The sequence below is a fragment of the Mauremys mutica genome, chromosome 4, assembly GCF_020497125.1.
Source record: "Mauremys mutica isolate MM-2020 ecotype Southern chromosome 4, ASM2049712v1, whole genome shotgun sequence".
In the NCBI taxonomy this organism is placed as follows: Eukaryota; Metazoa; Chordata; order Testudines; family Geoemydidae; genus Mauremys; species Mauremys mutica.
The window spans coordinates 69338870-69359732 of NC_059075.1; the positions used below are offsets into that span (position 1 = coordinate 69338870).

Sequence of the window (20863 nt, forward strand, 5' to 3'; positions counted from 1 at the left end):
AGAATGCTCCTTTGCAGCCACAACGTTACTCTTGCCTAGCAGCAAGGTAAGACAAAGCGTGAACCACATAGCTCAGTGGCATGAGATGTATTTTGTTTAACCTCCCATCTCCTCACCTCAGCCACAAATTATAGACTTCACGTAGGGACCACTTAATCAAACTCGATAGCCTGTGTTATTCAGGAGGTCACACTAGATGATCACAGTGGCCTTAAAAATCAATTAATTTCTCATGTGAATCCATTATTTACCCACCCCTCTACCCATTTTTTTACTCCCTTATTCTTGAAAGTAAAGGAGTATACATGCAAGAGGCTTGAGGCTTACTGCTTCCTAGAGCTTACCCTTACTTCATTTATGTTTGAAGAGTGCTTAGCACGTTGTATGGGAAAATAATATTTTTCAGTGATTCAGGCAAGCTGTGAAAGCATAACCAGTCCTGCCTTCCGATATCTTCTTCGCTGCCCCACACATCCACCATAGTACATACACATACATGAGCAGTAGTAGATTCTAAAATTTATGCAGTGATGTGGGCCCTGACATCTGGCAATCTGAGCTGGAGAGAAGATGGGGGATGCTGGAGATCTGGCAGATGGCAGCCCTTGGTGTGGGCACTTCTCAGTTGCTTTCATGTTGGGCTCAGGATAATCCACCTATCCTTTATCCTCTAGGAGCCCATGGAGAAATCAGGCTATTTGCTGAAAATGGGCAGCCAGGTGAAGACATGGAAGAGACGTTGGTTTGTTCTGAGAAATGGACAAATCATGTACTACAAGTCTCCGGTGAGTAAGAAGCAAACACACCAGTGCCAGACACAGGGGAAAGGCCGCTTGAAGTCTGAGTTAGTTTCATTAACCAGTGAAAGGTGCCACATGGATAGCCCTGGCAACTGAAATCTTCTGTTTATTCACATAACAGAGACCACATGGGCAGCTGCAGTCAGGGCCGGCGCTTCCATTTAGGCGACCTAGGCGGTTGCCTAGGGCACCAGGATTTGTGGGGGCGGCAATTCAGCGGCGGGGGGTCCTTCCGCGCTCCGGGTCTTCGGCGGCAATTCTGCGGCGGGTCCTTCACTCGCTCCGGGACCCGCCGCCGAAGTGCCCCGAAGACCGGGAGTGCGAAAGGACCCCCCCCACCGCAGAATTGCCGCCAACGACTGGGAGTGCGGAAGGACCCCTGCCTAGGGCACCAAAAACCCTGGCGCCGCTCCTGGCTGCAGTGCAGACTTGCCCCCCACTACCCTGCCAATGTGCCTCACCCCTGACCCTGGGGTACAACCCCAAGGATGTGGGGAGCCGCCATTCAGTCATTAGTTTCTCTGTTCAGACAGAGGGGCCGTGTGTAGTGGTGGTTTTTGTGAAGTAACAACGTATCCACTAGGAACTGGCTTGAAACTTGTTGACTGGCAACACACAGACCACTGAAAGCAAAAAAAAAAAAAAAAGTTTTTATCCTCACATTGATCTTACTGTAATATGAAAGCAAATGCAAAAATAAATGCTAGTGCAACATTAAGGACATGCAGGTAGGCACTCAGATGTGAAGAAGTGAGAAAATTAGGACTGACCACAGACTATTAACCCTTCCAATATGTACAAACATATGATTCAGTGTTAACTGCATGGTCCCATACTGTTTCTCAAATAATACAATAGCATACCATTTTTTTCCACCTAGTGGTATGTGATCATTTAAAGAGTACTACAGTATATACACACAAGGGGCTATATTGTGTTGCCAGTTTAATTTTCATATGTCTTGAGTTTTAAGTGCTTAACTGTGTAACGTTAATATTTTCTTTCATATGATTTCCTTGGAATGTAGGCATTGCCAAATCAGCTAACAGGACCTTCTAGTCCAGTATCCTAGCTACAAAAGTGGCCAACATGAGATGTGTCACAGGGTGGGGTGTATGTGTGTGCGTGAGAAATTCTACAGTGGACAGTTATCCCCTCACAGGGGATATTTCTTCCTCACTCACATCAGTTTGTGGCTGGCTTATGACCTGAAATATGAGTGGGTTTTAATCTTTTTTTTTTTTTTTTAATCCTACCTATGGTAATTTTAAATGTTTTCATTATCCATAAACCCTCATTCTTTTAAAAATCTTACAAACTTTTGACATCTCTGCTATTTAATGGCAGTGAGTTCCACAGATGCATTGGGTAAAAAAATAGGTTTCCTTTTTTCAATTTTAAATTTGTTAGTGTAAAAAGTTAATGTAAAAAGAGCTATTCAAAGAAGTGTAAACAGGAGCACCCAATTCACCATCACCATATCATTCATTCTCTTATTTACATCTGTTCTCTAAACAGTTGCAGTCTTTTTATTTTCTCCTCACACAGAAGCCTACCTAGGCCCCTAATAATTTGTGTTACTCATCTCTGACCTGTCCTCACATTTCTGGCAATAGAGTGACTAGAGCTAAATGAATTATTCCAAGTGAGGGTACACAATTGAACTCTGTAATGGCATTACAATACTTTCAGTGTTCTTTTCTATTCCTTTCCTTATGCATCTTTTTTTTCTTTTTGACAACCACTACACATTGAGCAAATGTTCTCTCTTTTATCCACTATTTTGTGAAGCTGTTAAAAAAGCTAGGAAAATTGGGTCTCTCTTCCTTTACAGCAGCGATGCTAATTACTCTCTAACATATCACACTTTTCGAAGTGTTAATAATTCAGTTTTTTAAATACTGTTTCAACCATTTTTTCTGGTACTCAAGTAAGTCTTACTCTCTTGTAATTCCCAGACCTATTCCTAGTGCCTTTGTTAAGATAGATACAATATTTCCTATCCTCCAGTCCTCCCTCAAAGAACTTATTTTGATGAGAGATTGCATAACTTTATTAGCAGCTCACCCAGTTGATTCTTAAATTTCTTCAGAACTCTTGAATCAATCCCATCTGCACCGAACGACTTGTTCTTAAATTTATCACGTTATTCCAGCACCTCATCTTAAACACATCAAAAGAGTAGGTCTGAGGAATGTCCTCTGCAGAAAGGAAATTACTTTGCTTCTCTGCAATGTCCTTATTCTCCTTAAATTTTCTGTTTACTCTCTGGTAGTCTATCAGGTTCAACAGTTCCCTCACAGGCTTTCTACTTCTATTTAAAAAAGTCATTATTTGTTTCTATGTTTTTGGCTATTTACTCTTCAATTCCCACTTTGCACTCCTAATTTCTATCTTATATTTTACCTACCATTATTTCATTTTCTTTTCTATAGACTTAACTTGGGCTGGGTTTCCATTTTCTGAAGGATACCCATTTGGCTCAAATAATATCTGCTTTAAAGGTAAAAAAAGGAAAAGGAAATTATCCAGTTTTATGACTAAGAAGCACCAGCCAGTCAAGGTTAACTGGTGCCTATCAATATTGCTACTAAAGTATGCACTTGTACACCAGTCAGCCAAAGGGCAAGTAATTTGTTAGTCTTGCATGGATTTCCATGCCTGTGTAAGAATGTACCCTTGAAAGTGCACAGTATAAGAAATCCTAAAGATGGCATAAAGGCCAGCCCTGCAGACCACTCATTGATTCACTTTTGGTAATCCTCCTGCGGGCTTCCTAGTGGAAACGATCACACAAAAGGAAATTAAGAATTAGTCTCTCATCAGCTAGTAGCTGCTCTGCTACTGATAGCTGCTCACTGGGGAAGAAAAATAGTTCAACTCTGGTGGAATTGTTCAAAAAAAAATATGGGAGTTGTTATGGAAAATTTAATGCACCAATTATGTACCCAGCAAAACAGACAGTCATTTATTCAATATTCAGACAAAGTACATTCACCTGCCAAACCAAACAAAAAAAAAAAAGCACACCTTTCCAATTTTTTTTGAATATTAACATCTGATAGACTTACCTGGTCTGTTAAATGCATGTAATCAGAGATTTCACTCAAAAAAAATGTTTTTAAAAGCCAAAACAAAACACTAAAAGAACATGTCATGGATAGTGTGAAGATGCTCACTCTGTAACATGTTAACACCCTGTTAAAAAGAGAGATCTGATTGCTATTACCGTATAATGTTTCTCTAAACAAAAGTTCACTGTTGTAATGATTGTTGTATTGTATCTGAAATTTAGAGATTTCTAAAATCTGTTAAAACTTCCTAAACAGAGAAATAGTTTTAAATAAAAAGCATCCTGCTCTTCCTGCATCTTCTGCACATTCCTGATTAGCATCGTGTGGGGATATCTCATATTGGTGGTGCCTGTGGGCATGGGCGTGCTGTACTTCTGTCCCTGGAAGCTAAGTTCTCATTAGCCTGGTGGAGGAGGCCCCTCTCAGTCTGTCCCTAGGGTGGCAGCCACATGTTGCCTAAGGTGCATCCAGGTTTGATATCTCGTACTCCATACTTCTAGCTGGTGGGTGAAGCTAGTGCTGATCCTTTTGAGAATGTTGCCTTTTTCTCCACAGAGCGATGTTATCCGCAAGCCTCAGGGGCAGGTTGAGTTGAATTCTTCTTGCCAGATCATTCGGGGTGAAGGGTCCCAGACATTTCAGGTGAGAATTGCCTTTTGACCTTGCACATAACCACATGCTCAAGGATGTAAACAGAGCTGAGTGGGAGAGGAGTTACTTCAGTCTGGATGGTGTACTTGGTCATGACAGATGTGTATTGACTTTCCTGGCTTTTATTTGCCTTGTGTTTCAGCTTGGGGAGGCAGTCAGTTTTGTATAAAAATGAGCAAAGGTCCAAAATGCAACCTAAAGCTCAAACCCAGCTTTCTGATGTTTAAAGAAGTTCAGATAACTTTTTCCCATCTGCATTTCCCTCTGTGCAGCCAGCACCTTCTTAAGAAAGGTTGAGCCTTTGTGAGAGAGACTGTCATTGTGCTGCTTCTGGCCCAACCAAAAGCAGTGATACCAGGAATCTTCTTGGTGAGACCATTCTCATAAGCTTTGGAGAAACATCTACAATTTTGGGTACATCTCAAAACTGAGTCTCCAAAACATTTGAAATTGGCCCATCACTAGCTCTACTTGTCCTAGGGCAAGGCATCAATGCCAGGGGACTTCTTTGTAAAGGAGATGAGATATTAAAGCCTCCCTTGCATTCTGAGTGGGACTGGCATAGAGTGAGCTCCCTTCTGCCCTTCTCGCACTGAAGTTAACTGAGAGTTAATGGTAATATCTTGTATTCATGGAACAGCTTTCCTCTCAAAGGACTCCAAAGCACTTTGGAAGCTATTGAGGGCAGAGGGCAAAAATTGGCTATAAATATGGATTTATAAATAAAGAAATAGACAGTACTTCACCCACCACTAAAATGCAACCACCTCTATAGTGACATATAGCAGCTACTTAATAGATCTCAGCAACACTGCAGAACAAGAGAGGAAATGAAGAAGAATCTAGTATCCAGCAAAAATATTGGGGGAATTTACAGATGTAGCATGTAACTATTTGAGTTTGAATTTGGCCAAGGACATAGGGGTTAACTACTCTTATAAAAATACCATATGACCATACAACTCAACATCTGAAGGAGAAATCACATGTGATCAGACTGTGACATTTCCCTGCCTCCTTTCCCTCCAGCTCATCACTGAAAAGAGGACCTACTTCCTGACAGCAGACTCTCCCAACATCCTGGAAGAATGGATCCGTGTTCTGCAGAGCGTTCTCAAGGTGCAGGTGACCAGCTCTGCTGCTGTCCCTCAGAATGATGCCAAACCCACTGTGAAAGGCTGGCTCACCAAGGTAGGTGGCTCTACCCCAGTCAGTCTCCCTCTACACCCAATGGCCTCACAGACAACAGCCCTCTGGGTTTATATACCGAGGGCCTGCAAGAAGTGTGTGTTTTAATTCTCCCTGGAAACTTGGGGGTTACAGAGAGGCAGAGGTGGATTCCTGAAGTTCAAAGGATCAGGGAAAGAGGATATGATAATTATATACATTGAAGAATGGAATAGAGCACCCTGTCAGGACACATTGACCCTCTCCAATAGTACAGTGCAAGAACAATGCAAAATATTTTACAGCAATTAAAGTAAATGCTTTTATAATGTCACATGTAATTAACGAATGGAACTTGCTGCTGAAAATTATCAAGAAAATTATCTAGGAAGGTTTCAAATGGATTGGACACTTATTCATATAAGAATAGCATCAGCAGTTATGTTAGTCAGGATACACTTCCAGGCACTATGGATTCTCATTCTTCAGGACAAAAAATGATCACTACTTGGAGTCAGGAAAGAATTTGTTATTCTCCCCATAGAACAGTGTTGCATAAGATGCATTATGGGGCTCCTCCATGCTGCACTGGCCAATGTCCAAGTGAAGACTGAAGTCTGGCTGGTCTGTAGTTTGCTCAGGGCAGTGGCTCTCAACCTTTCCAGACTACTGTACCCCTTTCAGAAGTCTGATTTGTCTTGCGTACCCCCAGGTTTCATCTCACTTAAAAACTACTTGCTTACAAAATCAGATATAAAAATACAGAAGTTCACAGCACATTATTACTGAAAACTTGTTTACTTTCTCATTTTTACCATATAATATTAATATTTTACTAACATTTCAGTGTATATATAGAGCAGAATAAACAAGTCATTGTCTGCATGAACTTTTAGTTTGTACTGACTTTGCTAGTGCTTTTTATTTAGCCTGTTGTAAAACTAGGCAAATATCAAGATGAGTTGATGTACCCTCTGGAAGACCTCTGCGTACCCCTGGGAGTACATGTACCCCTGGTTGAGAACCATAGGAGATAGGTCACCAGACTACATGGGCCATTGGTCTGTTCCTGTGTAACAGGGAAAAGGTCACTAGAGTAGATAGTCCATTGGTCTGCTTTGGTATGTTGAATATTTTTCATTATTTAAACATTTTTATTCATGTATTTTGTATATTGCATTTCAAAACACAATAACAGGTAAAATTTTCAAAAGGATCTCAGGGTATGTGTACACTGCAAAGAAAAACCCACGGCACTGAGTTTTGGAGCCCGGGTCAGTTGACTGGGGCTTAGGCCGCAGAGCTAAAAATAGCAGACCCTCCCACCTCTCTGGGTTTCAGAGCCCAGGCTCCAGCTTGAGCAGTACATCTACCCTGATATTTTTAGCCCTGCAGCCCAAGCCCAAGTCATTTGACCTGGGCTCAGACTCAGCGCCACACATTTTTCTGTGCAGTCTAGACATAACCTCAATTACTCAGGCACCTACATTCCATTTTCAAAAGCATCTAACTGGCTTAGGTGCTTTTGAAAATGTTTCCCTGCATCTTTGCAGGGATCACAAATGAAAGATAGTTTACACTAGCTCAGAATAACCAGTATAGAGAACCTTCCAACAAGAGATTCAGATGGAAAGAAAAAATCCCCAAAACTACTGCTGGCAATGCAGTAGGATCCAGTCCCTAGGTTAAAATCTTTCATTCCTTTGTCGTTCTGTAGGTGAAACATGGTCACTCTAAGTTGGTTTGGTGCGCACTGATTGGGAAAACCTTTTACTACTATCGAAATAATGAGGACAAGGTACTTTGTGTTCCTCCTGCTATGTCTCATGTAGTTTCTATCTTCCTTTACCTACTCTCCTTTCTTACTCCAACAATCCCATCCTCTCCCTCACTTCAGCCCCAACTAGTAACTCCCACTCTGCAAAAATGTCTACACCTCCTACTAGAAATACAAATACATTAATAGTCTTTAAAAATACCAAAGAGACATAACTAACGAAGTATGTTCCTGCTGTCTCCCAGATCACTCCTCTTGTCTCTCTCTCACTTCCTTTGCCTTTGTGCCTGCAAGTCCTACCCCTGCTCAGGGAATGTCAAGCCCTTGTTCTGGGCTCAGCTTCCCACAGCCCTCCTCTAAGCCTTGCTGCAAGAGAGCTTCCTGGAGCATTCCACTCACTCAGGCCTCCCTACCCATGTGAGTCCTGCCCCTGGGACTCACCCTCCAGCATCCACTCTCATGTTTCAGGCTCAGCGTCCCTTAATCAGGCTGGTTCTTCCACTTGTTCCTAAGGCCTCTGTACAAGTTCTCTTGTAACTCAGCAGGGGCTCCGCCCACCTCTGCCCAAACCTCATCAACAACATTTTTCACCTTTTGCTCTTCCCACGGGGTCTCTGTACAGCTCTCCTCTGCTTCTCCTGGGGGCTCTCTTTTTCTCCTCAGGCAGCACTCACCTGCCCTTCTCTGAATCTCACCCTGCTATCACACAGTTCTCACCTGTGCTGCCCTTTCCCTACAGCCCAGGTGTCTTCACGTAAAGCCAATTAGGAGGCAGCCGATGAGTCCCATGTGCACTGGATCCTGCTCCTTAAAGGGTCCAGTCACCCAGAGATAAAAGCCCTAATTCCTGACTGGGAATCTAGTGCTAGTACAAGACAATAATAATAATGGGAGAAGGATTGGGGCCATAATTTGTAAAGTACTTTAGGCTTATGAAGGAGGAGAAGTGCTACAGAAATGCAAAATGATGCTATTACTTTTATACCATTTGAACATAGAATTATAGTTTAGTTCTTGCATTTTCTAGCACTCCCAGCAATCTGACCAGGGTTTCCTGGTTTCAGTTTCTTCTTTTTCTCCATCTTCTCTCCACAAAGACAGGATACTTATCTTAGTTCATTTCCTTTTCCCAGTGTCCTCTGGGGCATTTGCACATACGCAAGTCAAAGGTGGAGGAGGTGGACCGTTCCTGTGACTCGGATGAAGATTATGAAGCCACTGCAGGGGGTCTCCTCTCATCCCATTACACCCTGGTGATTCACCCACAGGATCAGAGTCCCACCTACTTACTCATTGGTACCAAACACGAGAAGGTATGAGTTGATGTCCTTGGAGAGCAGAGATATGTGATGCTGGTATAACTTGTCACCAGTGAGTGGAAAATACAGATGGTTAAACCAGTTTGGATAAGATAAGAACCAACCCAAAAGTTCCCCCAAACTCAACCCCAACAGGCGGGTTGAGATTTTAAATCTGGTTTAATGATTTTCTTTTCCCTTCTATTTATTTTTCATTTTTGCTGCCCTCTCTGCAGCTGAGGGCTCAGGATACCAAGATTTCCAAACCCCACCAAAAATCATCACCGTAGAAAGACTTACCTTCTCAGTCCCTCTCCACCCACAACCCTGCAGGACTCTGTCTTGTATCAGGCACAGCTCACACAGCAGTGAGACACATATACATGCACTGTGCACTACTACTCCTAGACAATGGGTGGGGGATCCTTGGAGCATGGTGCTCAGCTGTTCCAAATTCAGAGGCCCCATCCAAACCTGACTTACTCCACCCCTTATGACTTGATGAACAGTGATAGCCTCAAAGCACCTAGTTAGCCCGCCTGCAAGCCATTGCTGGCCTTTGGTCAAACTGGAACCTGGGTGAGTCAAAAGTTAAATGCATGAAGAGTGAGTAAGAGGGTGTATGTGTGAGAGAGAGAAATATATTTACCTTTAATGGTGACCCTTAGCTTGATGGCTGGTCATCTATAAAGATGACAGTGAAATGTCACTGGGTTTCCAGCATCACCTGTTCTTTTCATGCTGTTCTCTCCTTTATCCCCAGGATACATGGCTGTACCATCTGACAGTAGCAGCTGGCAGCAGCCGTGCCAAGGTGGGCACAGCATATGAACAGCTAATTGGAAAATTACTGGATGCAGAGGGAGACCCACGTAAGTAGAAACCCAAAATGTCTTTCTATGGTGGGAAAGGGTGAGGAATGGTTATCTTTGTCACTGGTTTGAATCCAGCCACAGAAGAGAAGAGGGAATGGCTCGATAGATCAGTAATGGGATAGGGTGCCTTTCACCTCTAATTATACAGTAGCACTTCAGCAAAGGACTCAGGCACTACAGTAAACATAGTCTGTCAATTAATTTATCAAAGCATCTGCAGCTCCTCTTACATTGCAGATCAAACTCTAGTAAATATTGAGCACAGAAAGTTGATCCAAATCTGGGATGTTCTTAATAAATAAGAACTTAAGAGACAAAAGTCTGAATCTCTGACTCCCTGGCATGGTTTGCCTTGAGTTTCACTTACCCATGTATCATGGTTGCATGCACATATACTGTTTCTCAAACACACACACACGCAGCTCCCCATGTATGTATGCATACACACTGACATATCCCTGGATACACACTCGCAGCCACATACATTCACTCCCACACACATGCATATACTGTCTCACACATACATACACACCTATTTACTCACTCGTTCCCATGTAGACACGTTCACACATACTGCCTGCACACATTCTGAGGTATACATACCATGCATACTTGTGCCAACATGCATGCATACATGCACACATACACTCTCACACCCCTGAATACGCACATACAGACATACAGCTGTCTCTGAGCTTTGATCAATGTGCCATAATAGCTTCTACTGATGAAGATCCCAATAGCATGTGTCTGTTTCACAGAATCAGTCTCTCATGTGCATCAACAAATTGAGCTGCTTCCCACCACAGTCCAGCCAGTGTGAAGCTCTCAGACGGCTTGGTGGCAAATTGCAGGGCTGCTCTCTGCAGCCATCTGGCATTACTTGCTGGCATTCATAGCTACTTGGCCACTGTTAGTGTCATGGCTTCACTGGAGTCAATAGAGTGACACTAAGGATTAACGTGGCCCAATGTAGTGCTGCTTGCCCTAATTGCTTGCTAGTTGGGCCAGGTTCTTTTTCTGTAGGGATCGGAAGGGGCTCTGCCATGGGAGATTTTGCTGGGAGATTCCTTCTCACCTTGTACCAAACTTACACTGCTACGTTTCTGAGGTTGTATGTTTTTACCTCATCTGCCACTCAGAATCTCCTTTGTGGAAACACCCCATGCTGTGCTACAGTAAGGATGGACTGCACACCTCACTCACTACTCTGCCATCAGAGGCGCTGCAGACAGAAGCCCTCAAGCTCTTCAAGGTATTTAGAGAACCATTATACAAGATTTTAGATGTTCTACTCAATTATTTTAGGGGAGGGGTAAGCTCTGTGCAAGACATTTACTGCGACTCTGTTTGCCCCTACTGTTGGCACAGATGGGGCTAATGTGTCAGTTGTAATACAAGGGGCTAGTCTGTCTACCTGTCTATGCAAAGAACCCTTGGGCTAGCTTCTGAATTGCAGGACTTGTCTATCTTCTTCTCCAATAGCAGCACTGGAGAGAGAGGAAACAACTTATTGTCAGATTCCCTAGTGCCTTCCAGCCAGGGTACCTGGGACAGGCAACTCATCACCTGATACTCACCCCTCTGCCTCTGCTTTGGGCCCTGAAAACATTAATGCCAACATTAAGGCCTGGTCTACACTAGGAAATTAGGTTGGTATAACTACGTCGCTTTGGGGTGTGAAACATCCACACCCCTGAGCAACACAGTTAAACCGGCCTAATCCCCAGTGTAGACAGGGCTAGGTCAACAGTAGAATTCACCTGTTGACCTAGCTACCCTCTCAGGGAAGTGAATTACCAGAAACCCTCCCATCTGGGTAAGTAGTATCTGCACTGAAGCACTACAGTGGCGCAGCTGCAGCGTTTTAAGTGTAGACAAGCCCTAAGACTAGGAAGCAAGGATGGGCTTAGGGGATAGAGGTTTGCTGAGGGGAGCAGGTAGCAGAGGAGCGGGTTCTTAAAAACAACTGCATTCAATGACCTGAGAGATATGACAGAGAAAGTTGTGTTTGGGGGTTAGAGCAGTGGAATGACTCGGGACTAACGGATTCTATCATGGCTCTATCACTCACTCGCTCTGTGAGAGTGGGAAAGTTTCTTAACCTCTGTGTCTCTGTTTTCCCTTCTACAAAATGGGATAATAGATCTTTATAAAAGAAACCTACAGTATTGTACAGGAATAGTCTGAAACACTGTAGCTGACACTAATCTCACTGTAGCGTTTGGGGTCATTACCGTTGACTGTTGCAATATTTTATCATTTATAAAGGCACCTTCTCTGAGTATTTTACCTTAAATTTGTAGCACCCTTGGTTTGCCAAGCTATGAAGCCCAATGGCAGATTTACTAGTGTGACCAAGATGCCTTTTATAATAATGGGGTAATCTGAACTCCCCTGTGTTTAGTATCATACCTAGACCCCAGTCATAACAGCGATGGAGTGGGAGTATAGTCTAATGGCTAGAAGAGTGGGCTGGAAGTCAGGGATTCTGTTCCTGGCTTTTCTTGCTGTGTAATGTTGCATAATTGTAGCTTTCTCGACATACTGCAAAGAATGGGCTACTTGAGGTGCAGTCTGCGTATGATGCATATAGGGCAAGGGGAGAAAGTTTGTATGGGAGAAGCTTGGTCTAGTAGAAGTTAGAGCATAGTCTTGGAAGTCAGGAGATCTGGGTTTTCTCCCTGTTTCTGCCACTGATGTGCTGTGACACCTTGGAGAATTCATTTCCCCTCTGAGCCATACTGGAGCTGGAAGGTGCTATGGGGAAAAAGTGAAGTATTATTATTACCGCACATGCTAATTTCCCCCTTTTGTAGTCCTGTCAGCTGTTCATCAATGTCCCTGTGGAGGCTCCATCTATTGATTACCATGTGTCACTTGCCCAGACAGCGTTGCAAGTCTGTCTGACACATACTGAGCTACAGAATGAAATCTACTGCCAACTGGTTAAACAGACTAGCTGCCGGCAGCCCCAGAACCACTCAGTCATTCAGGTGAGCTTCTCTCGGTCACTTCCAGGCGGCAAGCTTTTTTTTTTTTTTAAATCCATATTTTGAATAATTAGCAATAAGTCTAGTCCCCATAAAAGACTAGTCACCTTAAACACTTCAAGGTTTGTGGGGGCAAAAATAATATGAAGTGTGATGCGCAAAGGAAAAAAAAAAGTATTGAGTAGTGCAATTTACTTGCAAAAGCATGTTTAGGTTGAATGCTCAACTATTCACCAAAAGCAAATTCCAAATACTGTTCAGTTGCAAAATGCAGTTTGTGTTGCATTGAATAGTTACCTAAGTCACATGGTATTGGTTCCATCTCTGATTGTGATATGATTAGCAACAGGATGAAAAGCGTGATTAATACACTTGAATGTGCATTTTGAATTTTGTGATGTGCTTATTAAGTTAGTTGCCTGCATACGTTACAGTTCAAAGACCCAGATCCACATAGGTCTTTATGTCCCTAACTTCCATTGATTTCAGTAGAAGTTGGGATCCTAAATATTTTTGTGGATCTGAGCCAAAGTGTCCATTGTATTCTTGATTGTAATATTCCCAGTTCAAATCGTGTAGAGAGCAAGAATGACCAGCAGGAGAAATTTATGAATAATTTGAAATAATGAATAATTCTGAGAGAATTGTGATCTGTTTGCAGACAATAAAAAAGCAACATTCACTGAATAAGTAGTTGGGAACTATTCACACAGCTCTAGTTACAGTGGCCAAGATTTTGAAAAGTGACGACTGATTTGTGGTGCCCCAATTTTTGGGTGCCCAATTTGAGATGTCAAAGAGGCCTGATGTTCAGAAAATGCTGAGCACCTGCCTCTGAAAATCAGGCCCCTTTAAAGCATCTCAAGTTGCACACCCAAAAAATGGAAGCCCCCAAAAATCACTAGTCACTCTTCAAATTCTTGGCCCGAGTGTCTTGCACAAGGGGAACTGGCAACAAGAGCAGAGCAGGAGTGATTGCACCTTATTTGCCCATTTCTCTTCCCAGTGCTGGCAGCTCCTGGCTTTGTGTGCTCCTCTCTTTCTTCCTCAGCACCACTTCCTCTGGTATATCAAACAACACCTGCAGCGGCATGCAGACTCCAGGTAAATAGTATGCCATCTTCTTTCACTGGCTATGTTGCCTCCAAATCCCTGCTGCATCAACTACAGGATTGTAGCACAGTAAGGCTAATTTATGACCCATGCAAAGGCGAGTTGGAGATGGAGATGACATAAGAAGCCTTCCCCAAGGTGCCAGGCTGTCCTTGCTCAGAAGCCATCTTTCAGCCACTTTTGACCCACTTTTCAGTGGGAATGTTTCCTAGTCCATATGGCTGTATATATGACAGTGAATATAAATGCTGCTGAAAGGTCAGCAGGGCTTCTGGGGGGACAGGAAAAGAGGGCAGGGAGGGAAATAAAAAAAAAAAAAGTTAAGAGTCCCTGGGTTAACAAACCCAAACTGAATTCCAAAGAGATAAGAAAAGTTATTTAAAACTAAACAAGATCTCCCACCACCTTCTCCCTACCCTTTCATCCTTTTAGTAGGAATTATGTTTCAAAGTGGAAGGTTATGTTGCATAATACTCTAATCTCCCCCGCATTCCCCGCCACAAACACACCAACAAAAAAACAACCAATGAGAGCTTCTTTAACAGCAGTAAGCCATTCTAGGGTGTACATTAGTTGTATGTTAATAGATTTCTTGGGTAGTTTAAGGAGCTTGGACTTCAGCCTTGAGTCTCCTCATACTCTTGGGGCATGCATCAGTGGCCAGGTAATGCACACCCTGTTGTGGTTTATTGCTATATGAAGACTAAATGTGGGTAAACAGCTATGTCATTTCAAACACAGGCTTAGATACAACCTTTGTCAAAAACTCAAATCAACACTGTCCTGGAATTTGAAATAGTCTGTATAATCTTTCTAGCCGATGTTTTTCATTTTCTTTGCTGGTGCCTCTGCACTTGCTGGTTCCAGCCAGAATTGGAAATGCCAAAATTCCAAAAAGGGAAAGGGGCATTCTCACAGTATCGCCAGCTCAGATGGAAGCAGAAAATTCACCCTACTGTCCTGCTCCAATACTAAGTGGTGGGACCTTTTGCCTTCTGTGGAGGGTGAAGAACCTCAGTAGGCCAGCCCGTGTTCCACCTTGGTTCCACAGCCTGCCGGGGATATCAGCTGGCGGCTCCTTCATGAAGCTATGACCACGGGCTTGTACTTGGCATGGTTCACCCCTATCCCCAACACTTGCCCTTTTTGCGGTGTGAGGGAGACTTTGGAGCATGTCTATTTAGAGTGCACTAGGTCGCAGCCCCTTCTCCTAAGGTTCTGGTTGAACTTTTCCCCGTGCTTCCTGATTTATGCACACCCTGTCCATGGCCCCACGAAGTCGCGGGACTTCCTCATCAAACTCCTCCTGGAATTGGCTAAAGTGGCCATTTATAAAACCAGGAGGAGGATGCTGGATGGGGAGGTGCTCTGCGACTCTGGGACCTACTTCCGTTCCTCCCTTCAATCATATATCTGGGCAGAGTTCCTCTGGGCAGTGTCTGCTGGTTCCCTAGACACCTTTGAGGAACAGTGGGTGTTGTCCAGGGTTCTCTGCTCGGTGTCGCCCTCCGGTTCCTTGATAATGGCCCTGTTTTTTTTGCAGTTGTCCCCTGGAATTATTTGAGTCCCAGGTTCAGCCATTCCTGCCCTTCGACCAGGAGAGGGACCTTTAGACATGGGCGGACTTGTGGCCACCCATTCCCGGATCTCAATAGGTGGAAGCAGAAAATTCTATAAATCTTACAAAAGAACCTAGCATCTAGCCTTGTTTTGCAGACCAAAGAGGTTTGGATCTCAATCCTAACTCATGTGTGTTTATCTGAATCAAATCTAATCTCCAACTCTGTAGAGTGAATAAGGACACTTGCAAATACACACATTTTCACTTGAGCAAGATGCCAGGGGAGAGAGTCACTGGGGAGAGAAAATGGTAATGGGCACAATAAGTGTATCCAAAGCATATGTTTGTGTTGTCACTCTCTCACCCTGGGATTAGGAGTGAAATAGGCAAGTATGCAATCTACTGTCAGAGGTCTGTGGAGCGCACGTTGCACACTGGAGAGCGGGAAGCCAAGCCTTCACGAATGGAGATTGTGTCCATTTTGTTACGGAATCCCTTCCACCATTCACTCCCCTTCAGCATTCCAGTGCACTTCATGAATGGAACCTACCAGGTAAGACATGGGTGCCAGGTACCTCTCAGGTAAATGAGTCCTGCACTGGGGTCTTGCTAGTGTTTACATTCTTTCATCACTTGTGGCTAGTTCTGTCCCCCCAAGATAGACTTATTTAATTATTTTAATTTCCTGTTCCATTTCAGGTTGTGGGTTTTGATGGTTCCTCAACAGTGGATGAGTTCCTCCAGCGGCTGAACCAGGAGACAGGAATGAGGAAACCATCCCACACTGGGTTTTCCCTCTTCACAGATGATCCTTCTGGCAGGGATCTGGAGCACTGCCTGCAGGGCAATGTAAAGGTAATTCCCTCCTCACTAGTCTAATCAAGACAAAGCAAGAATTAAAGCCTAGTGAGGAGCCTTGACTTTCTTAGCAGAAGTAGAACTTGCCTTGTCTTGACTGGAGCTAGCTAGCACGATCTAACATTACACTTTTAGATGCTAGTCAAGACAAGTTCCTGTTGTGTTTTGGGATGCCAGGTACATCTAGTTCAAATTCAGTGACCAAATTGAGAAATACACACATACCATCTCTTGACGAAGGTACCAGATACTTCCTGCAATGTTACTGAATATGCCCTAACTTTCCATTGACAACAGTGCAGCCAGTTACTCCTAGGGGAATTCTGCACCAAAAAATTAAAAATTCTGCACACAATATTTTCAAATTCTGCAAAATTCTGCATATTTTATTTGTCAAAATAACAGACTATAAGCACACCAGTTTCAATTATTTTTGGTCATTTTTTTCAAAATTCCTGTCAGCAAGTATATCTGTAACAGTACAGATAACAAAAAAATTCAAGAAATATTTTTTGACAAATAGATTCCTTACTAATGGGTGGGAAAAGTATGGAATGGGTTTTTTGTAGGGGTGGGGTGAGATTGTTTGTTAGTGAGCTTCCCTCATGCAGACCCTGGCTGACTTCTAGCCTCTTCCATTCAGTCAGGCACATCTGCTCCTGTCCCCATGTGTCCCTGCACCCCCTCCCCTTGTCCCCATGTGTTTCTGCCCAAGTCAGCCACCCTCAACTCCCATTCAGTCCCTGCCCAGTCTGTCCTCCCCTACTAGCTCTTATGACCCCCCAACTCCCCCATGCTGTCTGTCTCCCCATAGCCCCTGTCTCCTGACCTGGCCCGACAGGTGCTATGAAGAAGGCAGGCTCTTTCTCTTTCCTAGATGGCCAGGAGCAGCTGCTCTGTTCTATCACGCAGCATCCTCTGGTGGGAAAAAGGCAGAACTGCAGCAGCTTCCCAGCAGAAGCTTTTTTCCTCATAAAAAATTAAAAATATGCACAGTTCAATAATTATGTGTGCGCACAGTGGCACAGAATTCTCTCAGGAGTAAGCCCATGTAGGAGAATATAAGCATTTAAGACAACATGAGAAGTTTCACTCAGTGCAAGAAGAGACCTGACATCCAGAGTTTCTGTATGTAGATATCACCCACACTCAAGTTTGATGGCTGGCTGGTTAACTGAGTGGAACAATGGCTATGCCTTGCAGAGACCAAATTTTGTCAGTGACTTTGGAGAGCCCATCCTCCCTGTTAGCATAAGGGTTGCACTTGCATCTAAGATACAACTTATGCCACCTAGAGATTGATGGAGCAACATTAGCAATGGCAGCTTTGAAGAGGACTCGCATCCCAGCTGCATGGAATTTGTTTCTGTGGCAAAGTTAGAGAGCATCAGAGGGTTAAAAGTACTTTACAGAGTAGGAAGAAAATGCTTCAGTGACTTTCTGAAGAAATGCCACAGTGAACTCCGAACAAGTGATTCTCTTTTTCAGCCTGATACAGCTCATATGATCATGAACTTTGTTGGTGATAGAAAATGATTTAGGAAGATGGAATGTTAGAGTGCCCAGTGGGGTCCTAGACAACCAAGGGCACTAGCTCAGCTGGTTTGGGTATTATCCAAGGGGTCCTCAAACCGTAACTCAAGGAGTTGGGATGTTTGGTCAGTTAACCCAAGTAGCCTCTTATGCTCGTCACTTGTCCTTTATTGCTATGTTAAGGAGGAAACAGATCTTTACTGGACTGTAACAAAAGGAGTGGAGTAATTTGGAGACGGTAACTAGAACTGCAGTGTTTAATAGACGAGAGACAAGATGGGTGAGATAATGTCTTTTATTGGACCAACTTCTGTTATGAGAGAGACAAGCTTTCAAGCTTACACGGAGCTCTTCTTCAGGTCTGGGAAACATGGTCAGAGTGTCACAGCTAAATACAAGGTGGAGCAGATTGTTTAGCACAAGTAGTTAACACATATTTCAGGGACCATTCAAGGTGAAGTGGCCAGTTAACACCCTTCTAGTCATAGGAGGGAAAATGAAGGTGGGGGGAAGGCAGCTTGGTGGGGGGTTGTTAGTGGGTTATAGATTGGTGTAATAAACCATAAATCCAGTGTCTCTGTTCATTCCATGATTTTTAGTATCTAGCAAAGTTATGAAGTTAAGCTCTCAGGCTTGTCTTTTGAAGGTGTTGTGCAGTTTTCCTCTGAGAATGAGGACTGGGAAGTCAGATATAGAGTGATCACTTTGTGAAAAGTGTTCACCCAAGGTGATATGGTGTTTTTGTCTTTCATCATTTTCCTGTGTGAATTTATTCGAGAGCATAGTGATTGTCTAATTTCACACACATAGTTGTTGTTATTGAGGGCATTTAGTGCACTGAATAAGGTGCACATGTTGTGATAGGCATGTGTAGGACCCAGGGGTCTTGAAAGGTTTGTTGTGAGGGATGTTGATCATTGTAGCAGGAGAGATATGTCAGCAGGTTTTGCATCTGTTGTTTTGGCAGGGTCTGGTGCCACTTTGAGTTGGTGTGCCCTGCTGTGGAGAAGCTTGCTTCTGATGATGAGCTTGGAAAGGCTGGGTGGTTGTTTGAAGGCTAGAGGAGTTATTTGTTATTATTAAAGATAGGATGCAAAGATGCATGAGATGCAAAGTTGGAATCCAGTTCCAAACTTTCCCAAGATTTGGTGATACCTGGGATCCTGAATATCAGATCCAAGATCTGTTATATAGACACAGGCCATTCATGGAGTTTGCACGGGACTGGAATTCACATCCAAACTCCCCCCTAGGTTTGGATCTGGAGTTTTCAATTGGCCAGTCTCTAGTTATTATGTGTTGTCTAGCAGAAAAAATGTATGGTTGAATTGTATGTCATTTCCTGGCCGAATGTGTTCTTGATCCACTCTCTCCTTCCCATACCCAAACCCCACAAAGTTTATTTGCTTACTTTTCATTCAAGCCTTGAGTCAGCTTGTCTCTCTGTGATCTCTTTACAGATCTGTGATGTTATTTCAAAATGGGAACAAGCCTTGAAAGAACTGCATCCTGGGAAATATGAAGGTAGCACAAGAATAGTGAAGCTGACCTATAAAAGCAGGTATTGTGCATAGTTTGAGGGAAACACAACTTGGGTGAGGTAATATCTTTTATTGGAGCATCTTCTGTTGGTGAGAGAGACAAGTTTTCGAGCTACACAGAGCTCTTCCTCAGGTCTGAGTAATTTGAGGGAGTCATTAAATATTTATTGAGAGCAGTGATCCACCTACAAGGCCTATAACTTTTTACAATACTGTATGGTTAGAACTGGCAGAACTCACTTAGGGCTGGTCTACAGATGAAAACTAATCCAGAATAATGTAAAGCTACTTGTCTTTACTTTCAAGGCCCTTCATGACCCATCCCCACCATATCATTTCTCATTCAGTATTCAAAAGTCAGTTCCCATGTTCAATTGGCCCATGACATCAGCCTCCATCACCAAAAAGTTTTAAAACAAGCATCCTCATGCTGTTTCTCGTATTTGGGAGAAACTCCCCATAAACATGTGCAAAACTAACTCATTATCCACATTAAATCCATCCTCAAAACTCTGCTTTGTTGGGAGGCCTACAAAAAAAATTCACAATAGTTAGGCAGCTGGTGTTCTGACCAATATGGTCTCATTGTTTCTTTGTATTCTCCCCGTCTGTCTGTCTCCATCTTTTGTCTTATACTTAAATTGTAAGCTCTTTGGGGCTTTGTATGTTTTGTGTTATTACAGCACCTAGCATAATAGAGTTCTGGTCCATTACTGGGGCTTGTGGGTTCTATAATACGAATGAATAATAATAAGCACATTAACTATTCCTGATTAGCTTAATCAATTTTTAACCCACTCTTATTCCAGAATAAGTGTGTCCAAACACGGAGTTAATTTTGAATAAAACACTTGTATTCTGGAATAAAAGTATCCACACACATAATTAATCAGGAGTAGCAGAAAAATACCAGAAAAATTCCTTGTAGACAAACTCTTAGTCTGGCTCCATTCCATTCCCAAATGTATGGGAAGGGGTATATGGGCGAAAGATAAAATCAATACACTGTGAAAGATATAATAGACTTGGTACCAAATAAAAACTAGATACAGTACAACTAAAGTTATGTGTAGCTCCAGACAGACAGACTGGATCCTGAAACAAAATTAAATAATACATACTACATAAGAGGAAGAGAGAATTGAAAAAGTATAGATCTACCTTACCGGGGGGAAATGTAGGCTGCCGGAGCCTTGCAATGAAACAAAGTCACTGGGACAAGAAAATACAGAAAGCCCGTTCTAAATGGCAGGAGCTGCACAGGAGGAGGCTCTTGTATGACACAGAGATATGCTACATGAGATGGGACAGTAGGGAAGTAGGAGACAGAGATCCATAGGGAGAACTGCACTGAGTTCATGGTGGGCTTCATACACAAGAAGGGCATTTCTGAAGTGGACTCTGAAAGGAATAGGGAGCCAATGGAGAGCTGTCTGAGAGTGAGGGTGAGGTGAGAACATCCTTTTGAAGGGTTCCACACTGCTGGCAAAACTAAGCCCTCCTTAGGAGCTGAAAAATTAAATATCAAGGTTTTCTGTATCAGCACCCATACACAAGTAAGGGAATGGAACAACAGGTTCATGCAATATTCCCCTCGTAGCTTAGTCAGAGCTAGATCTGGA

The 20863-nt window shown here is 43.1% G+C and overlaps 1 protein-coding gene across 5 annotated transcripts in view; it reads left to right on the forward strand.

The window, feature by feature from the left end:
* PLEKHH1 (pleckstrin homology, MyTH4 and FERM domain containing H1) overlaps window positions 1–20863 on the forward strand; it is an 88521-nt gene that overhangs the window by 49340 nt on the left and 18318 nt on the right. For 4 of the 5 annotated variants that reach the window (XM_045014326.1, XM_045014328.1, XM_045014329.1 and 1 more), the window contains exons 12-23: window positions 675–785; window positions 4430–4516; window positions 5555–5716; window positions 7410–7490; window positions 8603–8782; window positions 9531–9639; window positions 10785–10897; window positions 12462–12638; window positions 13642–13739; window positions 15685–15862; window positions 16009–16164; window positions 19161–19261. In XM_045014326.1, the coding sequence (XP_044870261.1) occupies window positions 675–785; window positions 4430–4516; window positions 5555–5716; window positions 7410–7490; window positions 8603–8782; window positions 9531–9639; window positions 10785–10897; window positions 12462–12638; window positions 13642–13739; window positions 15685–15862; window positions 16009–16164; window positions 19161–19261 (1553 nt within the window). The remainder of the gene's footprint in view (window positions 1–674; window positions 786–4429; window positions 4517–5554; window positions 5717–7409; window positions 7491–8602; window positions 8783–9530; window positions 9640–10784; window positions 10898–12461; window positions 12639–13641; window positions 13740–15684; window positions 15863–16008; window positions 16165–19160; window positions 19262–20863) is intronic. The other variant, XM_045014327.1, reaches the window with a different exon arrangement.